The sequence below is a fragment of the Columba livia genome, chromosome 19 (assembly GCF_036013475.1).
Source record: "Columba livia isolate bColLiv1 breed racing homer chromosome 19, bColLiv1.pat.W.v2, whole genome shotgun sequence".
Lineage (NCBI taxonomy): Eukaryota > Metazoa > Chordata > Aves > Columbiformes > Columbidae > Columba > Columba livia.
In genome coordinates this window covers 7,532,368-7,548,694 of record NC_088620.1, presented here as the reverse complement: position 1 = coordinate 7,548,694, position 16,327 = coordinate 7,532,368, and the positions used below count along the sequence as shown (strand labels likewise).

Here is a 16,327-nt window from a genome sequence, read left to right as displayed (position 1 = left end):
AGCCCGCTGACAAGTCCCAGCTGATGTCTTATCACAACGCTACACTGCAAGAGCAGCAAGAAGAGCTTTTCCCTTGGGTGCTCACTCCCCAGGATGCTGACACAGCTCCTCGCCCAGCGCTGGTGATGGCACCAAAACTTGGCGGCTCGGGCCAAGGCAGCCAGGCAACAGAAGGGTGACCCCATCATCAAGCTAAGACCATGCTCCAGATGGGTCTTCCCTGCTGCATCCATCTTCAACCTGCCTGTAAAACTGCACCTGAGCAGAACTGATTTCCAGTCCCTGGGGATCTCCAGGTACACGGTGTCTGCTCACACCAACTGCGGAGTTTCTCCATCCCACCTGCCGCATCCCCGTGGGAAACCCGGCTGCAGCTGCTGCTCGCGGGCACATCTACCACCTCCCAAATCACCACGTTACCCATGCGTGGGCAAACCAGGTGGAAGTGCAAAGCCCACAGCACATATATTTACATTTCTGCTGTAGAAATCCTAGATCTGAACTACAGTCACTTCGTCCTTGATGACCCAGGTTCAGCAGAGAGGAGCAACTAGTGCATACCACAGCTTGACTCCTCAAGCAAAGCCTCATCCAGGAGGGAAAAGTGCCCATCTGGGAGGAAACACACAATGAACAGCACAGTTTGGAAGGAACAGAGCAGGCAAGGCACAAACCTGCCTTGATCCAAGGTGCAAAGCCCAACAGCACCACGAGCTGAACTGGTGGGAGCATTTGTGAACATATCACAGAATCACAGAATCGACTGGGTTGTAAAAGACCTCAGAGATCATCGAGTCCAACCCTTGGTCCAACTCTAGTCCGTTTACTAGATCATGGCACTAAGTGCCATGTCCAATCTCAGTTTAAAAACCTCTAGGGACGGCGAGTCCACTACGTCCCTGGGCAGCCATTCCAATGCCTGACCACTCTCTCTGTAAAGAATTTCTTTCTAATATCCAGCCTAAATTTCCCCTGGTAGAGTTTAAGCCCATGCCCCCTTGTCCTATTGCTAACTGCCTGGGAGAAGAGACCAGTCCCCAACTGGCTATAACTTCCCTTCAGGTAGTTCTAGGGAGTGATGAGGTCACCTCTAAGCCTCCTCTTCTCTAGACTAAACAACCCCAGCTCCCTCAGCCTCTCCTCATAGGTCTTATGTTCAAGTCCCTTCACCAGTCGTATCTCCCAGGCTGGGGTAGCCCTGGCCCCGCAGGCAGCTTGCAGCCCTGGCTTAGGGGGACTTTTCAGCCAGTAAAATAAATTCTTTATTGCTAGTTCCTGAAGCCCTCAGATAGTTTAATATTCTGCCCTAGATCTTGTTTACTACTATGTGTTGAAGAGGACTGAAATGCAGTTACTGCTGTCTTCCCCACGCACACAACTGTAAATAATTTATAGAAAAGCAAAACAAAGAAGAGAATATGAAAGAATAAAAAAAGGCAGCGATATGTTACGATATATGAAAGGTTTCATTTGTTCATTCTCACCAAACAGAGGGTTGGGGAAACATCTCTTAACACCAGGGGCCAGTAACAGCCAGGCGTACACAAAGGGGGATGCCAACAGGGATGATGAGACCAGCGCTCAAGGATGGCAGATGGACCCTTGGGCACCTCTGTGTTTGTTTGAGCAATGATAACTATCACCATTGTAATAACCTTGTTTAAAAAGGGAAAGAATAAAAAGCACTTCAAGGGTGGAAGAAAACACAACCTCAGCCAGCACTTAGGGCAGTCACAGATGATGCAGGGACCTGCCTCCCAGGCACGATGCACTGTGGGGGCTCTCGCTGCCTCCGATGCTCAGAGCTGCAGTCTCCCCCGCAGAGCCAAGAAGAGTCCCTGTATCCACCCCTGTCCCCCAGCACTGTCACCTTGGCTGCTCTGACAGGGACTTGTCAGTCTTTATGGGAATCCCCCATGGGAAGAAGGGGGGATGGTCCTGCATCACCCCACACGCCCCTTCTCTGCATGGAGGGAGCTGGAGCATCCCTTCCTCTCTCCTTCTGGAGTCACTCAACAATTAGCACTAATGTACTTTGCTTTTGTTTATTGAAATGCATTTTGCTGTGCATTGCAGATGAACAATATTAAATGTTTTCTAATGACATTTCAATAAGCAAAGGTAGTTGCTGCAGCTTCTGAAAGACAGACTTTACAAATGCACGTAATCAAGTGCGCATTAGCCAAAACACCCCAGGGAAAGTGCTCCTCTTCTCTGCACAGTAGACAAGCCCCCGAGATCTCCCCAGATCCCGCAGTTGTACCCATGGAGCCTGCAGTCCCTCCATCCCTGCACACAGGCTGGGGCAGCACCCAGAGCCAGCCCTCACAACGACAGTTCCCCAACCGCACAGAGCAGAACACCACGGTCCAGCAGCACAACTTGTATCTGCAGTTAAAAGAATAACTAAATAAAGAGCAACCAGCCTAGGCTCTGGCACTGGCCTCTTCCTATTGTTCCCCGAGTGTCTTCCAGTTGAGGGCTCACAGACACTGTGCCTCAGTTTCCCCAACACCAGCCAAAGGTGATTCCCCTCTCAGGAAGAACAGCTCCAAGACAAGATCTGCAAACCACTTTGTCAATGACAGCTGAGGACCAAAGTCCAGCGAGCCAAGCACTAGCCACAGGGCTACCCTATTTCCCCAAAAATAAGACAGGGTCTTATATTAATCTTTGCGCCAAAAGATGCTTGCTTTTTTACCTGGACACCATTTAAACTGATTTATGAACTGTAACTAGGTCTTGTTTTTGAAGGAGGGCTTGTATTTCAAGCACCCTCAAAAATCCTGAAAAATCATACTAGGGCTTATTTTTGGGGTAGGGTTTATTTTTGGGGAAACACGGTATGTATGGATGAGCCATCCTCTCTAGGTGACACCACACAGGACAGACACCCTGCTGCAGGACAGGGAGAGGCAAAAAGGAGAGATAAAAGCCACAAACCTTTCTTTTCATAGTCGGGCTTCTCCTCCCCACCCCGACCCAGGCTCTCCAGCGTCCGCGTCACCTGGCTGCCAAATTCATCCTCCCTGGTGCTGGGCTCTGCCCGTCGTGGTGTCTCCTCCTCCTCCTCGTCCTCATAGTCATCCAGGATGGGGGTCTCGCGGATGGGCACCCCGATGACTGAGTTGTGCGCCTGGAGGCGTGAGTTGCGGAAGCTCTCACGGGCCTGGGGGCCCAGCAGCACAGAGGGGATGTAGTGGATCTCATGGGTGGCCTCGGTGCTAGCACTCTTCTGCGGGATGCGGCGGCGCTTGTGCCAGCGCCGCTGGGCATACAGGGCCACCGTGAAGACCAGGAGGAGCAGCAGCAGCGCAATGAGCCCACCCTGTGGAGGAGAGCAAAGGGAACTGGGGTCAGGAGATGCACAGGGATGGGTCAGGAGATACACAGTGCACAAGGATGTCAAGATGGGACTGGACTCTTTTGAGTCATGCCCAGCAACAGGATGAGGGGCAACAGGCAAAGACTGAAGCACTGGAGGTTCCATCTAAAGGTGAAGAGAAACTTCTTCAACTTTGAGGGTGCCAGAGCCTGGAACAGGCTGTCCAGAGAGGTTGTGGAGTCTCCTTCTCTGGAGACATTCAAACCCGCCTGGACACCTTCCTGTGCGATCTGCTCTGGGTGAACCTGTGTTAGCAGGTGAGCTGGACTAGATGATGCCCAGAGATCACTTCAGCCCCAACCAGTCTGTGATTCTGCGTAACCACCACTCTCCAGGGTGCGGTTACCCCCGCTCCATCATTCCTGGTTGTGATATGCCTGTGGTTTCAACAAGATTTCAGCTGCAGCCCTGGGGGCACAGCATAACATATTCCACACCAAGACCACCTCTGCAAAGCTCCCCTCTTCCCTCACCTCCAAAGTTTCTTCAAGGCAGCTCTCAACTACATTACCATCCAAATTTTAAAAAGCCTTTACCGAAAAACATAAACTTCTTAAATATCTGTATGTCCATAGAAGTGGCCTCTCCTCCCGAGGGAGCCAGCCCTGCCTCTGGCTGCTCTGGAGGTTAATTCAGCCCCAGACCAGCAGGAGCTGTGCCTGTGCCAGCTGCCAGCCTCTTCATCTGCGCAGCACCAGAGCAATTTTATCCCATGGCAGATAAGTAAAGAAGGGCATGTAAACCAGCAGCAGTATGAGCAATCGGGGTTTTGCAGCACGATGTGCAACAGCCACGGCAGGGCAGGCGTTTCTTTGGCACAGGGGATGCCACAGCCCAGAGCGTTACGGAGCATGCAAAAACAAAGCAGAGACGTGCAAATATTTCATCTGCATTTGATATGAAGCACTGTGCTGTACCCGGAGAACAGCTCTGACTCCTAAACAGGACCAGTTGTAAAGAGGTGGCATGAAAAATTGCGGCTCATGGAACGAGCTGGCTGGTGAGAGGCCTTAGGAGCAGAGACGCAACCCAGGACCACCCCAGCACCATGACCTGCTACAAGAGGAGCCCAGCCCAGCATCTCCCATCAGGACCTTCCCACTTCTGTCCCAAAACTGGCACTAACAGGAGAAGGGCTCAGGGATTCAAGAAAACATTGCTCAGCTTGACTTCTCCAATTTAGGTGATAATGGCCATCAGGAAAGGTGGTTTAGCATTCAGGAGATGCTCGGGGATGTCTGCGTGGGAGAAGGATGAGGCTAGCTAAGCCGGCCAGGTTCATACCCTGCAGTACCAGAGCACCAGTGGGATGAGGACCCTACCTGCCCTTCCATGCTCGGAAGCAAGAAACAGCATGGACACCTCAACCTGGAAGAGCAGAAACATGTTTCCTCAGGTTTACACAGCACTTGATGCACAGAGACCCAAGAGCATCACAGGAGTCCCCTGGCGTGAGCCACCTGCACCCCCCAGCACCAAATTGTGACCATTTCCTTAGAAGTCCAGTTTCCTGGAGAAAAATGACAGTACACCCAACCCTTCAAAAGGGAGGCCTGGTGACAAGGACATATCAGGGCCACGAACTTCAACACGATGAACCACACTGCAAAATCAAGTCCAGCTTGAATGCTGGCAACCTTCTAGCAAAGCCAGGGCTCTCCCATTACGGGAGGGTTTCAGGACAACATGGACCTGACTCCTGGGAAAAGCCTTCTTCAGGGCATCACCACCTAGCTCCTGAGTTGCCTGGATGGACATCATTCAGACCTGGGTGCTCTCTGTGACTGCAAAGGGTCCCTGGGCAGAGCAGGGCTGCTCCTGCCCGCTCCGCACACACAGGCACTTGCCCTCCCTGGAAAAGCACAACTGGAGACAAGCCAGTAAAAAACTTGGAAAAGGCCAGAGTGACCAAGAAAACCCTGCACAAGGAGCAGCTTTGCTGGCTGGACCCAGGGAAGGGGTCTGGGTATCTGTGGCAGCGCCAGGGCCGCGTCCCTGCCTGGCTGAGCTCACCTCGCATCTGCTCCTGGGAAATGGCTTGGAGCGCATAAACCTGTCAGCGTGCTAAATTAAAGATCTCTGTGCTTGGGAGAAATTATAAAAAGGCATAAAGGCACATGTTATTCACATGTTGCTCCCCGCTCAGTTCAAGGCTGGGCTCAAGCAACTCAAGGGCTCCCAGCCCAGCTGTGGCTCCTGCATCCCTTGGGGACAAGCCAGAGGTCTCTGCTCCACCAGCCACTGAAACAACAGCCCCTTCTCTGCCTGAACAGTTGGGGGTACCCATGCCAGCCCCCCGGGTGAGCTCACAGTCAGTGGCTCAGCTCCGACCTGCCCCCTTCGTCCCAACCCCGTGCCACCAGCTGCTGGTTTGACCACAATCTGCACACCGGGAAAGCTTCCTGGGGAAAAGAAAAAAAGTGTTGAACTTCGGAGGCATTCAAGCCAGCTTCATTTTAATGTATTTTTCATGTTAAATTATCCAACTGAGGGAGCAGGAGAGAGAAAGGGGAAGGAAGGGATAATATGAGAAATGTTTTATTTGACAATGTGTCATTCGGAAACTGATTATTTCTGTCTCCGAGCTTTTTAATATTCCCAAACAATGGCCGAGCCGCACGGGGATTTGGTATTCTAAGGCTGGATTTATAATACTCTGTTCTGCAGTGATAAGAACACGGGCCTTTAATCCTCTGAGCTGTGAACATGCATATTCTCCCACGTAATGTCCTTCCTGCCGTGCTCCCACGTGCCCCGCGCCGGTCGAGCAGCAGCCGTGGGCACCAGAGGGTCGCCAAGACCCACAGGAGAGGAGGAGGGACAAGAGGAAGAGGAGGGAAAAGAAGGCTGGTGGGGCAACGCATGCATGTGCAGAACTGCGGGGCTCATGGCACAGGTGCAAACTGCAGCAGGACAGCAGCAAGAACTTATTTGGAGCATGAAGGAAAACCGATGGAAGAAGCCACCTCGAAGCCCAAGAGATTGGATGCTCATGTATATGATGAAGGCTGCCAACCTGGAGGGAAATCACTGTTTGGGCATCTGTCCGAGATGCTGAACAATTTCTGAGCAGCAAGAAGACGCAAGTGCTGCTTCTGACACAAGACAACATCCCTCTCTACCAAAGTGGTGGAAGATGAGGGAGTCCTGCTGCTCCTCTGGGGTCTGGACAAACTGTCTTGCACATCAGGCTCTGGCCCTTCCCAATGCTGCCTGGGCTCCTCAGTCAGAGATGGTCCCCGGAGAAGGGTGCTGACCTGAACACCAGTACAAAGTTTTGCCTTGAGGGGAAAAATATCCCTATTTCTTTTCTAACTTTGAAGCCACTACTGCTCCCACACAACATCCAAACCCAATTATCCTCCATCATCGTGCTGACAACCAGCCTCATCACAAACAATCTGTTGCTGGGCGAAACAGGGCTCTCACAACCCAGAGCCATCACTCCAAGGACAGTCCTTGGGAAGAGCCAGGCTTAGCCCAGCACAAACCTTGCACAAAAACCACAGTGCACCCCACAGCTTCAGAGAGCCAGGGTGAGCTGCACCCTGATGCCAGAGCATCACGTTGCCCAGCGGGCGAGCCACGGTAAGCAAACAGGTATCGGCAATAACCACACAACCCTCAGAGCTCTTCACACTCTGTACTTTTTCCTTTCTCTCCTTTTTGGCTGTGAAGGTAATTAAACACTAGAACAATTTACCAAGGGTTGTAATGGATTATCCATCACTGTCAATTTTTTTTTTTTTTTTTAAATCAAGCCTGGATGCTTTTAGAAAAGTTATGCTTTATTTCAAACGAGAAATAAAGAAGGCCTCAGCGAATTCTTGCAACCTGCGCAGAACTGGAGGGCAGAGCAGATAACCCCACAGTCCCTTCTGGTCCCCCAATTTTGTCCTCCCCACGCTTCTCCATGAGTCACAGCATTCAACTCTAGAGCATCTTTTTCAAATATTTCACCCTATCCCAGGTCAGCCCAGACACAGAAAGCACCACCAGACCATGGACACAAACTGGCAGGTAAAGGCATGTCCAGCTACCACAGACCAAAGGGGGAGATGCCACCAGCAAGGACCAAGCCCCAGACTCCGTGGCTCGGCACAAAAACCTCTCCCGGCTCGTCCCTGCCATTGCCAAGGGCTGTAATAAAGCAGTGCTCAACGAGCAGGTGTAGCAAACATTTGCATTAGGTTTTAGCCATGCTGTAATTTGAGCTAAAAGATTTCTAATTAATTAACTAAAAGCGATGGCGAATGGCAGCACAGACACCCTATAAATGTTGCTTCACCAGGAGGCAGCTTGTTCCCAGACGCAGATCCCTCCAGGCCATGTTCCGGGGTGAACCACAAACAGAAGTGGGATCATCTGATTTAGCCGTTATATTAATAACAGTGTCTGTTAATTGGCAATCAAACCTCTTGGCCAAATTCAGAGAAGACACCCAATAGGGCCCAGGCTGGCGGGGGGCAGCCCCAGCTCTGTCCATCCCATCCCTTTGCCAGGTCAAACCCTGTACCAGGACCCCCTGCCCACACGCCAAACAAGTGACACTCAGGACAACTTTGGAAGTAAAATACCACATTTAACACATTGGTTTGCATGGCATCTGCTTCTTCCCTTTCCACATCAAACCTCCCCACCTGTCTCTCCCTAGGACTCCTTTGCCTTATTCTCTTTCTTGGCTGTACCTCTCAATTTAAATATTTCTTTTGCAAATCTTAATTAACATGCTGTTTGCACCTTCTTTCAGATCATTAACGATGAAAAATAAGGCTGATCTCTGCAGACACCTCTGCAGAGTCCTCCCTCTCCTGCACAACGCCGTTTATCACAACCTGCTCTGCACCCTGCTGCCTCCTCACCTCCCAGGGCACAGGACATACCCACAGATGGCACAGGATCCCTCCGGCTTTAAACAAACAGCAGGGCAGGGGAAAATATGTTGTAAAGGTGTTATATAGTTTGTTCTTCCCTAGAGTGGGGATAACATCAGCCTCCGGCTGTCGTCCCCATCATGGGGATGTGTTCGTACACTGTCCCATTGCAATCAATAAAAAGGGAGAAGAAGTCCCAGAAATCCCAACATCCCTTCAGCTGCATGATGAGAGAAGACAGGCAGAAGAAAGAGGCCCCAGATCACCCCACCCACTAACGCACATCACACACAAGGGCAGGGACATGTTACTGGAGCCTCCCAAGGGCATGCGAGGACACGAGGACAGGAGAGAAAGAGGGTTTTGGGGACCAGGTTTTGCAAGAAGTAGCTTTATCTCCTACAAGAGGAAAGCAGGGTTCATGGACAGAAATGGAGCAGCAGCATGTGGAGTTTGGGAAGGTGCTGGATCCTGTCTCAGGAGATGCTCACACAGGCAGGGACCTGACCCAGCCTGCTCAGTCCTCACACAGCCTCTGCCAGCAGAAGGGATGTGGCAACATCAACTAGGGATGGAAAGATGCTCCCGCTCTTCCTGCACGGATGGCGTGAGAAATTGGGAGCTTGACTTGCAGCCAGGATCATTCAAGAAGTAACACCACGGCAAAACGCACGATGCTCCTGGGAGAGCTGAGACATCTCTGGAGACCACCTGTTCAAAACATGGCGCAGTGCTGGCAAGTCTTGGGGATGGGGGAGATTCCAACTGTGCTGCCCGAGCGGGGGACACGTCGCCCATCCCTGTCCATCAATCACAGCCACCCTCTGGCAGCAGGTACCCCCATGGGTCAGTGAACAAGCCCATGGACAGGGGAGCATCAGGCAGAGAAACCGAGGCAGAGCATGAGGATGAGACCAAGGACAGACAGCAAGCCCCCATGAAAACTAGTGAGGAAGAGCTGAACATCAAGATAAAGAAGAAAAAATAAAAACACTGCAGAGAGATCTGGTCCTGACCTCAAAACCACTCAACCCCACCTCTCCATAAGACAGTAATGACACAAGGCAAATCTACTAAAAAATACAACATTTTCTCCCTACACGCTTCAAATCCCTGTTCAAGCATCTCTTCACCAAGGTGCTTAACCACACGCTTAACTTTAAATATGTGTTTAATTCCCATTACAGTCCATGAGACTGTAGCATATGCCTCAGCGCTTTGCTGAGCAGGGATGGCTGCTTAAATTGTGGCCTGAAGAGAAACGTATTATGTCTTGTTATTCCCTTTTTCCGTAGTTCTTAGAACATCACCGAGCTCCGGCGATGATGGGACACCGCCTTCTGTTGTTGTCATCACAACCGTGTCACCCAACCCTGCCCAGAGCTGGCAGCACCTACAAACCACCCTCTCTGAATGGGTTTATACTGATGAAAAGGAGAGGAGGATCCGGCCCAGGGGTTCCAAAGGAAGAGTTCCCGCAGGATTGCTCCATTAGTTTCAGGCAGACCCATCATACACGGCTGTTCTGCTTGCTATGCCGTACGTACACGCACTGGGCATAAATTTAATAGCATATACAGTCCTGCAATGTATAACGCATGCACATGAGACAAGAGTTACAGTTGCTGTGGGAACCATAACTTTAAAATCTCTGACTCGTCCACGTTAAAAAAAAATAACTAGTCAGACAAAAAGTCACATTTCCATATAATTTTATATTTTTTTAAGCCACGCTGAATTTTGTTTTGCCGTTTCGGCCAAGAACAGAAACAAAGAGGAGGAGAGAACCTGCCAATCAGCATTTCTGTGCCATTCAGACATGCAATGTGATGTTCCAGTAAATGTTTATTTGAATGGTCTCCCAAACACGGGCTGTATGCAAGCACCAAAATACACAACCCTCAATCACACCGAAACACGTCTGCACATCCCGAGCTGCACATCTTGCTGGGATAACAATTCAAAATGACTTCTAATCCATTTTTATGATGTTAAAAAAAGGCATTTATTTGCAGTGAACTGAAAGAGGAGGGCTGGAGGTGATTTTATTAAGCACCTGATTGCTAGCTCATTTTAAAGCCAGAGCGCAGATTGCATAAATTGTGATTTTAATGCGCACTAAACGGTTCACCTAAATCGGCTGACCCGCTAGCCTGGAGCTCACCCTCAGAGAGGGAAGATTTTAAAATGCATAAGGTCTTGTGTGTTCACGCTTATGTTTCCCTAATGCGGGCAGACTGGCTGAGCGCAAAGCTGAGACAAAAACAAAAAGCGTTTTATTTTCTGAAGGAGTTGCAGTTACCGAGCCCCATCCCTCCTCCCCGCCGAGCTGCTAGAGACACCTCCACGTGCTCCTACCGCTCGGCTCATTTTCACCCAATACCCGAATCGCATTTTAGCTGTATTCCAAAGGAGGGGAAAAAATCCATTTAAGAATGATCAGCCTTCCCCTTTTAAATAAAAGAAGTCCCCACATCCCCAGCAAGACTCTCCCAGTGCACAAGAGGTCTCAGAAGAGCTGCCACGGGATGCAGGTTGAGAGCGCCCAGGGTTGTGCCAACACACAAAGCACCTTCCAATTAAACACGGGGCTAAAGGAAAGTCCCTCAAAACCAGCAAACGCAGAACCACCACCTATAAAAAGTCCTCTGCACCATCTTCAGAGCAGAGCCCAAGTCAGGTGAGGAGCATCTGAACACCAGAGGAGATGCCCTGCGGTCACATCCCAGCAGAGAGAAGGAGGGAAAATGGGACTCCATCCAATATCAGAGACTGCAAGAGCCTGAACCAGCTTCACCCCTCCTGGTTCAGCAACAGAGGGGAACATCTCACAGGGTTTTTCCAGATCTTCCTGCCCTGAGCTGCAGACTAAGCTCTGCCTGTGCAGGTGCCCCATCCAACACCAGAGCATCTGGCACATCACACTTTGCTGTGCTGGCTAAGCCACACCGCTCTGTGTTTTTCCGAAAGCACTTTAATCACGTTCACGCTCTACCCACTGCCCAGAGAAGGTCACAAACACCTCCACAGCTTCTGCCCAAGCTGGTGCCTTCTCCTCCAGGAAAAATGTAGAATATTCACTTTAGCATCTGATGGAGAAGCCAACCTGCTGACCAGCTGGACCCAACAGACAGAGCAGCACAGTGTTAAGCCCAGAAAAAGGTGTGTAGAGGTGGCACAATGAAAGAAGGATGCGGTTAAACTTGATAATTAAAAAAAAGGGATAAAACTCAGAGAAGCTGCACATCTTTTTAGGAGCCTTTGCATCAAGGCTGGGCTGACTTCAGTCCCCTTGACTGACCAACCCACCAATTTCAGCGTTGCCATCACTCAGAGCCTCCACGAAACACAGTGGAGATCTTGCCTTTGCTCCTGCCCCATGAATACCTGCTTTGTTTGGACAGAGAGCGCACAAGAGCATCTCCCAGCACATGTGTGTACACAGCTTATCTCTGCGGTACCGCAGCATCAGCCGGGGCAATCGGGAGCCACCGTAGATTCAAGTGGCAATTACCACGGGGTCCCTCAAAATCAGCATCACTGCGGGACACCTGAACTACCCAGCTGCTTCTCCCCACTTCCAAACAAAGGCTTAAATGCTAAAGCAAGGGCTCAAATTACTAAGATTATTACGATACTACCAGCAGAGCATTTGCTAGCGAGTGATGAAATATAATTAAAAGTAAAGAACACTTGTCAGATAAATGAGTAACATGTACTGCTGTTGCAAAAGTACCTTTCTTGTTTTTTTAATAAGTGTGTTTATCCGCTTCCTCACCAATTTACAAAAAATGCAGTTAATTCTCAGTGGATCTCACAACCATTAGTGCGAATTAATGCTGTTCCCACTGTATATTCTGCATATATTAAAAAAAAATTAATCTAATAAGAGAGGCACATCTCCGGATGAGGGAACACGAACACAATCCACATTGTGCCTCCAGCTTCCAAGAGCTGGTGAGTGACACGGTACAACATCCTTTCTGCTCAATTAACCACCCAGTACTGGGAGCTGCCAGATCTTGGACAGTTGTCCAGAAAAGGTGGCAAAGCATGGAGAAAAATTCACTGCGGCATTAAGTAATGGGAACTTCTTGGAGTAACCCAACATCTAAGCCTCATTGATGGGTCAGGTCTCTCCACTGGTGTGTGCTGCTGCTCTACACAGGCTGGAACAAAGACAAGTGAGAGACTGAAAAATGGGGTTAGAGTTTATTTATGGGCATCTCAAAGCAATTCATGGAGCAAAGAGCTGATGGGAAGGTGCTGTTGTGCATGCAGGAATGGAGGGAAAGGGTTATTTGGGTTGGTGGGGTTTTCCAAAGGTCTATTACAAAAAAAACACCAAACCTGCCTCACCATATTTAAAGCGCAAATATTTCAGCATAATTAACATCTTTTTGAAAAGCAGCAACACAAACCACTGATTTCCAGAGGGAGAGGGAGGGTATTCAAACACAATAACAGGGAGAAAAGCTCCATGCACGTGTCTATTCGGCATTGGCATCTTTGCAATGCTGATGTTGTAACTCCCGCCACAGAAGCCCCCCTGCACCAAAGAGCCTCTACTGGTACCTGTGGCATTGCACACCAGGAAAAGGAAAAAAGGGTTTAACAATTTCCACACATGCAATATGAAAAAGGCACCGACCCCCCAGTGCATCACAGAGCAGGCAAATCCAAGACTTTGATTTAAAGAAAAGATCAAAACGCTCAGCAAGTCCACAAACCCTCTCCTCTCCCCAACCACCACAGCTATTCCCAGCAGCTTAGTAAGAGTCCAGTTAAGTAGAGCACTTAACCATACACTTAACTCCTATTACATTCACCAGAACTTTGCACACACCTAAAATCCATCAACTGTTTCAGAGCTTTTTTGTCTTCTTGCTGAAGAACACAGAGTTCCTGTTACCCAGCCCTCGGTGTGATGCCTCCAAACACACTCGGGGCTCAGCACAGCGGAAAAGCAAATCTACGGGACAGTTTTCCTGCCGTACAGCTCCCACATTCATCACTTAGCCACCCGCAGGTCCACAGAAACCTTTTTGTTCCGCGGCACGACAGACCACGTCAAGCCATCTCGCTGAAACCCTGATCCTCGTTTGCCCAGCCCTCTTGCTTTATTGATTGAAAGCCAAGAATATCAAAAGATGGAAACGCACTGGCTCTGTTTTCTCACTTCTTTTCAAGTGGCTTTGAAGAGCAGGAGGGCAGCGATCTCCTTGGTGGGGAGGCAGAGCCGCAAATGGGGAACATGGAGCATCCCGCAGCCGGGCTGGGAGGGGAAAAGCCAAGTTTGCATCTGCCAAGGGGTCCTCTGCACCCCCAGGGTGCAGCCGGAGCAGCTCCAGCTCTGGAGAGCTCTGCACACCCAAGGGACGGTCCCAAAGCACTTGCAGCTCAAGGCATCTGCGATTCAAATACCTGTTTTTTCCTGTATGGATACACGACGTCAAAGATGATGGGAACAGAGCAAAGGAGGAAGAAACTGGGGCTCTTACTTGCATCTCTCCCATGTAGAATATTACAGGAGGCTCTGGACAGGTACGAAGACGCTGATGCTTCCAAAAGGATGTTTACCTGTGCGTTTTGAGGAAGGACCAGAGAGTCCTTTTGGGACAGTCCAGTCCTCCCCAACAGCTTCAATTTAGAGAGACTGGCTATTTCTGAGTCCCTGACCAAGATAACCACACCCTGGCGAGAGCAGGACACGCATGAGGGGACCTGAAGGGACCCTCAGGGACCTGGCCAGGGCTGGGCTCAGAGCTGCATCCCCGCTACCCAAAGGGACTTTTGCAGAGCCACAAGCTTTCACTTGTGCTCTCACAAAGTGAGAAGCCATCCCTGCACCCAGCTCTAATTACAGCCGTGTTCTTACAAGGAGACAGACCTTTAATTAAGAGAAGCTGGCACCAGAGCAGGAATAGGCTGGTGGGCAGCAGCAGTGCCTCAGAGGGTCAGGAGGGTTTGGAGGGGCCGGTGGGCTCACTCAGCGCCACACAGAGATGGATTTGCTTTCCCTGCATCCTTGCAAGCAGGATCGATGCATCCCCTGCAGTACATGTCACTAGTTGCCACCCCTTCCACCTCTGGTATGGCCTTGGGGATGCTCAGCCTCTCCCAAAAGTAACCACACCCAACACAGACATCTCCTCCAGTACAGCCAGCTCAACAGCCTGCCTGATGTGGCACCAAAGCCTGGGTCAGCAGCAGCAAGGATATAACATGGTTTTATTCCAGGCACACAGCTTGCAAGAGCCCTGAACATCCTGCACACAGACCAGGCATGCCCACCCAGCCCTGGGGACCCTCATCGCCTGACTCCATCCCCCAGCTGCACCCCACAGAAAGCAACAAGCGTCACAGCAACGTCACCTGTGCATCACCAACACTACCAGCCAAGCTTGCCAGCGCATACCACTCCACACACTTCATGGGACTGAGACACTTTGGGACTTGCACTCCCCTGGCTTGCTACAAGCAGAGGGTTTGGAACGTATCCGAGTGGGGTGCGTGCACAGAAAAATACGAGCCCTTCCCAGATGGAGGGAGGATGGCATAGTTCACTGCAGCCCAGCTGCAGCGCCGTGAGGGTCCGCAATGGGAACGCTGCAGCCCCCCCTCCCCATCCAACAGCGGCTGAGCAAGTGCCCTTTTAGAAAGGGGAAATAATTCATTTCAATTAAACGTGCCTGGTGCTCCAAACGAAACCAATTAATTCTCCCCATCTGAAAGCTGATTAGCCGGGATATCTGGGTAAATGGATAATAACAGGCTAATAACCCCCTCCTGTCCCTGCGCACATGCCGGTGCTGCCGTAAGGTTTTTGACACGGCATTGCCGGCGTAATTGCAGCATCTGTGAATAATCACAGAGTGAATTCAGCCACCAATGGCAGGTGGCACTGTCCCCAGGAGCAGGGAGGGACTGGGCATGGATGGCCACTTTGGAGCCAGCCCATGTCCCAGTTACCCCCTCTGCCCCCACAGCAGCATCGATTGTGGCACTGGGACCATCCCCTGCAGCAGCCCGGGACCCCAGCTCGACTCTCCAGGTCCCTGCTGAGGGGCAGCCATCGGCAACAACTTTCCATCTCTGCTCTCTTCTTTTTTTTTTCCCCCCCACTTGGAACGTGTTGATTAACTAAAAAACACCTTCCAATAGGGTATTTTTGGTTAAGAGCCATCTCCAAGCCAGATCGCACACAGAGGAAAACAAAGCCCTCAATCCTGCTGCCATTTTCAAATCAAATTTCCTTTTACTAATTTGACAGGCCTGTTTTGAAAAATCTAAATTTAAAGCTAAAATAAAGTTAGATTCCACAGTTAAATGGGAATCAGGATGAAGTATTTCAAAGGGAGCTAATAAAGCCCTTCTACCTACACCTTTCAGCTCACAAAGCACCTCTCTGCTCCTTATTTGCTGCTCCTGATGCAGACAGTGGGTACTGAGCTTTGCTTTGCTTCCCCCCAAGGTGCACACACACACCCCAACAGTGTATTTTTAGCTTTCGAGAGGCAGGAAAACCACCTCCCGCTCGGCTTCAGCTCCATGGCAGCTCACCCCGGTGCGGTGCCCGTCCAGCTGGCTGGGCTGAGTTCACAAGTGCACCTCTAATCTCAACTAAGCCCAGCCCATGCAACGCTCCCATCTTCAGAGGAGACCTGGCCTCCTGCAGAAGAAACAGCTTTGCCTGAGGGGAGAGCACGAAAGGGAGATGAAGATATAGCTGTGTGTTTGTGGAGAAGCCTGCCTGAAAGGTGAAGAGGGGAGGCGAGGAGAGAGAAACATCCATTTGACAGGCAGCACATGGGTTCCTCCATCTTTCAAACCCCCACTTGCTCCAAATAAGAAGAACCTCTTGATCCCCAGGTGCTCAGATGGTGTTCTCAGCATCCAGCCTCCTTTCAGGCTTTCATCACAAAAGATTAATTTCCCACAGGACAAAGGGCACCACAAAAATAACAGCATCCCTAGTACACTGTATAGACAGAGCACTGGAAACTTGGTTCAACCTTTCTGGTCTGTGCCTGCGTGGTCCTTGTCCAAGCCCCCAAACCAGGGGACT

General features: G+C 50.5%; 1 protein-coding gene across 2 annotated transcripts in view; it reads right to left on the bottom strand.

Moving 5' to 3' along the window:
- ASTN2 (astrotactin 2) overlaps nucleotides 1-16,327 on the bottom strand; it is a 314,079-nt gene that overhangs the window by 231,655 nt on the left and 66,097 nt on the right. For both annotated transcript variants that reach the window (XM_065035950.1, XM_065035949.1), the window contains exon 3: nucleotides 2,944-3,328. In XM_065035950.1, the coding sequence (XP_064892022.1) occupies nucleotides 2,944-3,328 (385 nt within the window). The remainder of the gene's footprint in view (nucleotides 1-2,943; nucleotides 3,329-16,327) is intronic.